At 37.5% G+C, this 10,544-nt stretch overlaps 1 protein-coding gene across 2 annotated transcripts in view; it reads left to right on the top strand.

Annotated features, from left to right (window-relative positions):
- ranbp10 (RAN binding protein 10) overlaps positions 1 to 9,815 on the top strand; it is a 141,782-nt gene extending 131,967 nt beyond the window's left edge. For both annotated transcript variants that reach the window (XM_059992756.1, XM_059992757.1), the window contains exons 12-14: positions 2,390 to 2,535; positions 4,758 to 4,869; positions 5,257 to 9,815. In XM_059992756.1, coding sequence (XP_059848739.1) covers positions 2,390 to 2,535; positions 4,758 to 4,869; positions 5,257 to 5,387 — 389 coding nt within the window. In that variant the 3' untranslated portion in view covers positions 5,388 to 9,815. The remainder of the gene's footprint in view (positions 1 to 2,389; positions 2,536 to 4,757; positions 4,870 to 5,256) is intronic.
- Positions 9,816 to 10,544: the final 729 nt, after the last annotated feature.

The following is a 10,544-nucleotide window of genomic DNA, read 5'->3' on the forward strand; positions in this document are numbered from 1 at the left end:
CAAATCTCACATTGCTCCCTTTCCTCACTTCCACCTCCTTAAATTGAACTTTGCTGTTGAAAAATCTTTCTCTAAAAATAGAAATGTGTAGTTCAATTTTGTTTTTTGAAATTACCTTCCTGCTCTTGTTGGCAAAGTTGACTGCATCACCATGAGTACGTTCCGGGCAGGAGAGTATGGATAGATTCCTGTTTGAAGTAAGTCCTCTTTAAGTAATGTATTTACCCAGTATGGCAACTAATCCTTGCACTAACTATGCCCTACCCATCCCAATCACAAACCTCATAGATTCTCCTCCATGAGTAGATGTATTGCCTGACTGTTGCACCCAAAACCCACAATACTGATCCTCAGCAGTCGAATCATTCTCTTCCAACCCCACACCAAACTGACATAATATCCCATAATACTTACCAAATCCCACCAATTGACACTCTGCCCCCTGATCCCTGACCTCTACTACTCCATTATCCTGGTATCCCTTTTCTACAATCTCATTCCCAGTAGTCAATAACACGTATACTTTGTATGATTTTATTCAATCCCTGTTCAGTTTCACTACCTCCCATGGCCTCAAAATCATATCCATCTCTTATTAACTATAACTATTCTAACTGTGCACTACTTTGGAATTATTTTCATCAATAATACAGTTTCTTTATGCCACTTCCTGGTCTTCACAACTTCTGTTTTGAAGTCATTCTTTATCTTATAGCAATGTCAGTCAGTCTTCTTAAGCCACCTCTCAATGTTAGCCAAAAGGCTTTATTGAGTCGCACTTTCTGATTTTTATCTGATCATTTTATGTGATCATATGCTGCTAGCCTTACATTAGATATAATAATAGGCCAGTTTTTCTATGGGACTTCAAGCATTTACTATTATTGACAACTCAGTTGTAATCACTAATGATGCTCTCAATTTATAAAAGTTTAGTTTTTAAAAGGTGAGTAATGAATTTAAATAATAAAACACTTGTAAGTTTTCCTTGAGCTTGCAGTTCATTTTGGACCTTTCCATCCCTGTCATTCAATCCCATATGTTAAAGCATTTTGTCCACCAAAATTATGTTTTACACTTTTAGAACTTGGTCCAGACAACATTCTGTTTTTAGCTTTGCTTGTATTTTTTAAAAATACTTCTCTTACTCTTAGCTCCATTCACTTTCTCATCCCAGCTCCACTAACTTGTTTTTCCTCTCTCCCCAGTCTCACATCTTGCAACACACCAAAGCAAATTTCAGTTGCTTCCTTTTTTAGACCATAGCCCTTGCAGGCAGAAGTCCCACTTTCCACTTTTGACATCAAAAGGTGTTGCTTATGCCTTGATACCTCATCATCTGAGATCCACCATCTTCTCCTGACTGATGTACATATTATCTACATTCTACAGCAATAACAACAACCTCTCACTCAATGTCAGCAAGACCAAGGAGTTGATCATTGACTTCTGAAAAAGTAAACCAGGGGTCCATGAGCCAGTCCTCCTCAGAGGTGGAGAGGGCCAGCAACTTTAAATTCCTCTGTGTTATTATTTTTGAGGACCTGTCCTGGGTCCAGCACTTAAGTGCAGTGCATCTACTTCCTCAGGAGTTTGTAGAGATTCAGAATGACATCTAAAACTTTGACAAACTTCTACAGAAGTGCAGTGGGGGGTGCATTGACAGGCTGCATCACAGCCTGGTACAGAAACACCGATGCCCGTGAATAGAAAATCGTACAAAAAGTAGTGGATTCGGCCCAGTCCACTCCGGTGAAGCCCTCCCCATTATTGAGCACATCTACACGAAACGCTGTTGTAGGAAAACAGCATCCATCATCAGGGACTCCCACCACCCAGGACATGCTCTCTTCTCCTTGCTGCCATCGGAAAGAAGGTACAGGAGCCTCAGAACTCACACTACCAGGTTCAGGAACAGTTATTAACCCTCAACCATCAGGCTGTTGAACCGGAGGAGATAACTTCACTTGACCCATCATTGAAATGTTCCCACAACCTAAGGACGCACTATCAAGACTCTTAAGCTCATATTCCCAATATTTATTGCTTATTTATTTATTATTATTCTTTCTTTCTTTCTTTTTGTTTTTGCACAGTTTGTTGTCTATTGCACACAGGTTGAATGCCCGAGTTGGTGCGCTTTTTAATTGATGCTGTAATGGTTATTATTTTATGGATTTATTATTTTACATCTGCAAGGCAGTGAATCTCAGGGTTGTATATTGGTGACCTACATGTACTTTAGTAATAAATTTGAACGTTAATCTTTTAACTGAAGTGCAGCAGCTCATTTGCTTGCCATCCTCATTTTGACACAAAATCTTAGATTTAAGATTTTGGCATCTTTGTGATGATTATTTACTTGTATGATTTAATTGTCCCAATATAGAGGACAGCTGCCCTCAACGTCAGCTTTGTGGAGGTAACCAAGCTGCAACTGAACGCATGATCCAGTTTGGACGGGAGTTGCAAGCTTTGAGTGAACAACTTTGCCGAGAATATGGAAAGAACACCACACACAAAAAAATGTTGCAGGTATTGCACACTTGAGTATTTTGAATATTACAGCATTAAACGTTGTCTTTATGAGTTTATAAGTAGCATTCAAAAGGTATATGTTTCCAAAGCCATTTTCCATATAACTAACTGCAGAAACTACATTGTGCTTCCTTTACCACACAGCGGACGATGGTTCAAAATTATTGTTAGATTACCATTTTCTTGGAACCCTGTTGAAATAATCAACAGAATTTTCTTTTAATCTGACCAAGTAGGAAGTGATTAGTTAGTGGGAGACAGTTATGCTAATTACGTCTAAGGTTTAAACTTACTGATTAAAATATGTATATGATAAAGCATTTTTTGCTGTCATTAGTCATATTTTAGTTTTTGAACTAGTTTACCAGAGAGCAATGAATCTGTGGAATTTATTGCCACAGAGGGTATGTAGGCCTAGTCATTGGCTACATTTAAGGCAGAGATTAGATTTTTGATGAGTGAAGGAGCTGAGCATTACAGGAGGTGGGGGTGGGAAGGAGGGAGATTACAGCCGATAAAAAAGTCAGCCATGATTGAATGGTAGAGTAGGCTCAATAGGCCAAATGACCTGATTCTGCTCAGATGTCTTAAAAGGTGCACTAAATATTTTTGCAATAATTATTCAAACAATTCTTGTAAAACAAAAAAAAATGTGACAAAGTTAAAGTGAGGTAGGTATAAAAAATTAATTTCTTTAAGTACAAGCTGTTGTGGCCAATAAGCTGTTTGTGAAATAGTGCTTAGCCAGGTGTCAGGCTGTTGGTATAGCACCCATACTTCTGGTTTTATTAGGATATTTAAACTAAGACAGAAAAACTCGCTGACAATGAAATTGATTAAAAACATGAGCTATATTCATAATCTGTAGTGACATTTAGCAGAATAGAATGTAGAATGATCATTTAAATCGAGCAAGAAAAGTCACCGGAGGTCATTTGTAATATTTGTATCATAGTCTTGCAACATTCTGGAGAGAGATTTGAGAAAACGTGAGTACAGGAGTATACTAGATAAGCAGCCAGAGATGTGAGAAATTTATTCTGTACTATGAGTTGTAATCCTAACATGATAAAAAAGTAACTTACATGGGAATAACTAAAATTAAATCTTGACCATGAAACCACAGATTTTGTAAAAAGTCTTGTCTGCTTCACGTATGTCCTTCAGGAAAGCAACTTTGTTGTCCTTACTTGCTCTGCCCTCTGTGTACCTCCAAACACACCCATTTAGTTGACTCTTGACTGAGAAAGTAATTAAGAATATTGGCATGACGCTGGGGCCCATGTCCTTAGATTAAAAAAAACACAAGTCTAGATGTGAATTGTTAAGCAATTTTCTCTTATAACAAGGAGCATAAAGTTAATTGTCAGAATTTTAAAAGAAAAAGATCAAAGATTAGTTTTATTTGTCACATATACTGTACAGGGAAATCGTCAAAACACAGTGAAATGTGTCAGTTCAACACAACCTTGAGGATGTGCTAGGGACAGCCCACACGTGTCACTATGCTTCCAGCAGGAATATAGCATGTCCAAAACTTTGGAATGTATATGGGAGGAAACCCACATGGTCATGGAGAGAACATAAAAACTCACAGTCAGCAGTGGAATTGAACCCAGGCTGCTGACGCTGTAAAGTGTTATGATGCTCCACTGTGCTGCCCTCATTAAATTAGCTTGCTCGTTTAGTACAAGTTGGCTTCATGTCATCTTTTCAAAATCTAAGCACACAATGCCTTCTTATATAATTCAGTCACTTTGCTGAGAAAGAATATCTTTTAAATGCCTTCAGGCATACTCATTTCCTGAGCGTCTTTCAATCCTTTTTTTCTCAGCTCTCTTATTCTAAGTATATTTTGAAACCCATTGTAAAGTGCAACTCTTCTATAAATCCTGAGCAAACAAAGTTTCCTAAATAATTTTGCCATTATTTTTAATGTATCTGGAGATTGTATCACAGTGAGTTGGTGTACTGCTATGAGGAGCTGTCATTGAAAGGCTTCCCCTTACAGTCTGCTATTGCACTTTTCGTAGCTGAATAGCAATATAGGTAGAGGCCTGAAAGAAGATTACCTGCTTTTTTGGATAAAGGATATATTTATATATTTGGACAGTTGGGGGTGTAGAATAAAAATGCATAAAATCAGAATTGGATAACTCCTATGTTGTGTTCAAGCGTTTTGTTAAGATCTGCTGTTACTTTTTAAAAATCTTTTGTAGGACGCATTTAGCCTGCTAGCGTACTCTGATCCTTGGAGCTGTCCAGTTGGGCAACAGCTTGATCCCATCCAGAGAGAGCCTATCTGTGCAGCCCTTAATAGTGCTATTTTAGGTAAGCAGCAGTAAAAAATGAACACATTTTGAATCGTTTGAATCATGACAATGAAAATTCGGCCTTGTGCACTAGTTCTATGGAGACCTATTTTGGGCCAGTCTTTCCTTGCAAGATATGGGGCCTATTACTATGGAACTGCTTCTCACAGTGACTGTTGCCCTGTTCTCAGTGGTAGAAAATCTGATGCAATCTAATGGGACTCTACTATGAATGTTGACTTTAGGCCAGAAATCTAATTGGAAGGAGAAAAAAAATAATAAGAATGCAGTATTTCAAATGGGGAATAATAATAAAGGTATTGGGGTTTTGCTTTGTAATGCTGGAATGTACATGGTGATTCAGAGTTAAAACTGTTATCTGTCTGTTCTCTCCTTTCATACACAGAATCTCAGAATCTGCCAAAGCAGCCACCATTGATGCTTGCACTGGGCCAGGCCTCTGAATGCCTCCGGCTAATGGCACATACAGGGATTGGTTCCTGTTCATTTGCCAGAGTGGACGACTATTTGCACTAGCTGCTGTGGCAGTGGAAAGACCTCAGACACTGCCCCCTCACCTCCTGTTCAAGACCTACAGCAAACCCTTCGCCTTTTCTCGAAGACCATCACACTGCCCGCAACACAGGTGCTGACTGATCTTCTTTCCTGCCAGCATCCTCATTACATTTTATCAGGTTACACGACTGAAAGCATTGCATTTTGGAAGAGATCATGGGTGCAATAGTGCACGATATAAATGTAGCATATTCCGCTCTGAATTCTTGGTCACTGAGCCACCAGTATTTAACCCTGGAGGTTTTGTCCTGTGCTAGCTTCTTGTTTACTGGTTATCATTAGGGCTGTAACAAAGGTTACATATTTAGGAACTTCACTTGTTTATTTTTTAATAAGACTGAAATAATATCTTAAAATTGTAGCAACATAATTTGGTGCTGTTCTGGTTCCTCAGCACTAATCATGATGCTTCAACTCCAGACTTTTCTTCCTTTAGCATAAAGTCTCATGGCCACCTAAAGTTTTGGGCTGTATCATTGCCAAAATTTTAATTCTCCTTTCTTTCACCCCAGTTTTCACCAAAAAATACACTGTTGATTTGTTACATCCCTAGTAATCAACCACGTTTGGTTTACATCTTTTCCATATTCTACCTGTGTATATTCATGTGGAACAATGCTGCTCATTAACACTTTGCTTTTTCATTTTGCTGTTCTGCCGTTCAGCCATAACTTCCACTTGTTCCTTGTGGGAACTCTTTAAAAACCACATCATGTCAGGTTACCCCACGTACATTATGAATGTGCAGCTGTGAGTTCAAATCACCTTCTCAAACTGACACTTCCATTGAGCCATCCCATTTAATCATTTGGGCCATTTCTCAGCAAGGAGTAGAATGGGGTTGGGATGCAAGGAAAGTATTGGCAGGCAGATAATGTGGGTGCAAAACTAGCTATGTTTCTTGAGGTTAGATCAATCAAGGCAAAAGTTAATTACAATAGTTGGAGGTATGCAATTCTGCAAGTTTACAAAACTTCTTTTGGAAAGGTTTACTTAATATGTGTTCGCTTTAATTCAGATTAACCTCGGTAAAGCTAGTTGACAACTAATTCCACAGATGCCCAATTACTATAGCACTGATTCCACATTTTGAGCTAAGCTCTGCAATATTATTTATTGAACAATCTTTTTTAGTAGATGTTAAACTTTAAACTCATGTCAATGTAATTGTACCTCTTTAAAAAAAATCATCAGGTTATTGTTACATCATAAATCTAACTCTCCAAAGAACAAAAGTTCCACACATTAATCAAGAAGATGAAACAGTGCTGTGGATTCCTGTTACAATCTCAAATATCAGAAAAAGGAACCTAGTTGCTTAACATCTGGCAGTATTATTGCTGAATAATTATTCAAAAAGAATAAATTCATATTAGGAGAATAAGCCGTAATCAGGAATTAAAGCATGTTCTGAGTAATTAGTCTAAGTCATAGCAGAAGAGATGGAATTGGAGCCATGGTATGTCACTTGAGAGTTAAGGGAAGTTGCACAATGCAGTTCTAGTAAGCCTTGCATTTTATTAGTTTTTATATAGGCTATTAGCCTTGAATTCTCTTCCACTGGTGCTAGTCTAATTTGGATTCAGTGAGTCATCTTCAGGATTTGATGCTAAATGTAATTCTATCATCATAATCTAGAATTAATTAAATTATAGTTCCCAAAGAATAATTTCAAGAAAGAAATGCAGCTGTTTGCATATAAGGAAGAATTTGGAGGTTTGTGCAGATTATAGTGGCATAGCACTGCTCCAATAATTATGAGGTTTTTATGCCGTTGACTTCCCTGATTCTCCTACAATGGAACTTGGTATAAGGTGTGGAAATAGGGAACCAAAACGATAAAATTTGGATGTGAATGTGGAAAAGAAGATAATGTGGCTAAACGTAACTTCAGTGGAAAGCAGAACTACTTGGCGTTTCTTAGAAAGCAAATATATGAAGGGAACCGATGGGTTTGTACAAGACTTCTATGATTATGAGCAAATCTGAAGAGTCTCTGGGTTCAGATGAATTATTGGGTACTTTTTCCATCTTGTGCACTAATTAGTTTCACATTAGTTAAAATTGATCAAGCCTCTGCAAAGAAAATAGTGGTACAGTGTAGGAAGAATTATTGATGAAATGTCCATTTACAGGAAACACATTTTTAAATAACATCTCGGTATTGTTTCTCTTTTGGCCTTTTGAATTTGATGGCTATTTCAATGTTACATTACAATTATGTTACTTCAAAAAAGTTCCATTCCAAATTTCTTGTTATGATTTTACCCACATATTTAACTTTCACATGCTGTTAGTTGCTGTTTGACAAGGAGAGCTATTTTGCCAAATTCCTTCCTATCCCACATTAATCTGCCATAATGATCTAGACAGAACTGATGGAGTTGAGTATTTTCTTCTCATCCAGGCCCTGAAGCTTGTAACACATGATGGTACCTCGTGACTGACTATCCATTGTATTAGTTGGTGGTGTAGTTCTGCAACAAATCTAATACCTCAAAAATTCCAGCTTTAGAAATTTAAGATATTGCATTTTTTTGGGAACTGTGGCATTGTGTAGCTGAGTTTTTTTTTGACAATGTACATTTTAATATCTAAGCACTTGTGCAACCCGCAAAATTGAAGGAACAATCTGTTACTGATACGTTACTGATGCAAGATTTCTGGCAATGCTTTGAAAATGCTAAGTTTTAGAAGGCCAAGTTATGTTAAAAAATATACAATTCTTCTTTCACTTTTTAAAATCAAACCTGGATGAGCAATTCTGTGCGCATATGTGATAACGGAACAGAGCAGACTGAGATCTCCAAGTTTTAATTCTGCTCGTGGATTGAGTAACTTAATATCTGATGGAGAGTTTTACCCACGTTAGCTACCGGTGTGGCTTGGTGGGATGGAGAAGGGTTCATGTAGATGGCAGGGTAAGGTTTGAAGTCTAAAGCTAAAACAAGTGGAACTGTTCTGCTATGCATGGGTTTTTTTTGCTCATGCATGCAAGAATTCATATGTTGTGAAGAATATTAATTCACTACAAAATCAAACTAGTTTGGGCCTGTGATGAAGGGAGGAAGGCCAGCTGAGGAGACCAAAATATCAAAGATGTCTGGAGTTATTTTGCCTGTGAATTACAATGAATATACTAGCCACTCTCTGACAGAGTTGGATTTATCTTATGAACATCAGACATTGGTGTAGATACTTCAAAGTGTTTATAAAAATCAGAATCCATAGCAAAGTACTTGTTCCCTTCAGATGTGTAGTGGAACTTCAAATGTAGTACAGTGTATGCTGTAGAAACAAATGGGAAAAGGGGGCAATAACATAGTGAGTTGTGAGAACTACAAAACTGCTAGAATTTTATGGTCTACAGGAGATGGGAAGAAATTCAACGAAATGTGCATTGCACACACATTTGAGTGCCAATTCGCTTCTGAAATCGATTCTACTGAAGTTTATGGAATCAGATTTCCTAAGTATAGTTCAATGCACAGCTGCTACTATATTGCACATTGAACATCAAAGATGAATTTCAGCCCAAGTATTCCATTCCAGATTATTACTTTTAAATTAATTTGAAGGCTATTAATGCCTCTGTATCATCCCTGTCAGCTTGTTAGTTTTTTGCATCATTGTCAGAATCCTGAGACAGTTTTCAAATAATGTGACACATTTTGCAATTTTGCAAGGCACATATGCATGCAGAATGGGCAACACAAGGTGGTTTAATGTGTCCTTTACATGTGGTATTTTTGCTCCTAGCAGAGTAATTTAACAGCATCGATATTCTAATTTTATACAATGTTTTCCATAATGTTCTTGGGTTAATGGAGCCTTTTTAAGTTTAACTCTTCATCTTCTGGAGATTCTGTTTATTTAAAGTTGTAAGACATTGTTAATGAATCCAACCTTAAAGTTGATGCCTTGTATTTGAATTTGTCAGGGGGTTAATTAAAAGGGAAGTTTATGGAATTAATCCACAATCTGAAAATTAATGACACTGACAATGGTTCACTCCTCATCTCGTTACTCTTGGCCTTGTTTTTAACATATTTTGGATTAACATTTAAGCAGACATAGTAGACCTCCAGTTGTTAAAAATCCAGTGATGTCACTGTGAAACATTGTGCACAATACTCTCTCTCCACCATTAAAGAGAGGGATTTGACAAAAAATGTTTTTCATTCAGTCAGCCTCTATCCACTGCTAAAGCAAATTTTAAAAAAAAAAGAAACTGTAGGCTGAATGATACCAATATTTTCACAGATTTTTCTCATTGTAAGTTTTGGAGTTAGATGACAAATTAGATCAGTTCAAGTTTAGTTCGAGTGGCTGGATAGTTTATTTTCTGAAAGTTAATAATCTGAAAATAAAGTATATTTCTTATCTGTTTTTATGTATGCCATTAAATTTCATTTTACCATTTTAACAAAGCAGTTTATTTTAACACCACATTAACATTAATGTGAATTCTATAAGTCCTCCTCTTTATTGTGTATATTGTATCCAAAGTTCATTTTTCTTGAGTGGTGTGGGATATGTTTAGCAGTTTGGTTGTTTCACACAACCATGTCTTTCAATTAAGAAACTGAAATCAGCTCATTTTCTCTGCACTAAAATCCCAACCTCACTAATCTCAGAGCGGAGGAGCAACACCTCATATTCCGTCTAGGTAGCCTCCAACCTGATGACACAAAATCGATTTCTCCTTCCAGTGACATTTTCCCCTCCCCCTTCCCTCCTCTTCTAATCACCACTCTGGTTTCTTACCTCCCCTGATGTCCCACTTCATTTCCTTTTTCCCATGGTCCGCTCTCCTCTCCTGTCAGATTCCTGCTTCTCCGGCCCTTTACCTTTCCCACCCACCTGACTATAGCTCTCACCTTCCAGTTCATCCTCCTTTCCCCTCCACCCCACACCTTTTTAATCTGGCAGCTTCCCCCTTCCTTTCCAGTCCTGATGAAGGGTCTTGGCTCAAAACATTCACTGTTTATTCATTTCCATAGGATGCTGCCAGACCTAAGTTCCTCCAGCATTGTGGCTGTACATCTTTTGGAAAAGATCAACAGTTTAAGAAATGAGCAGATTAGGTCAACAGAAGGAGTCAATATACCAGATTGT

Source organism: Hypanus sabinus, chromosome 17, assembly GCF_030144855.1.
Source record: "Hypanus sabinus isolate sHypSab1 chromosome 17, sHypSab1.hap1, whole genome shotgun sequence".
Classification (NCBI taxonomy): Eukaryota; Metazoa; Chordata; class Chondrichthyes; order Myliobatiformes; family Dasyatidae; genus Hypanus; species Hypanus sabinus.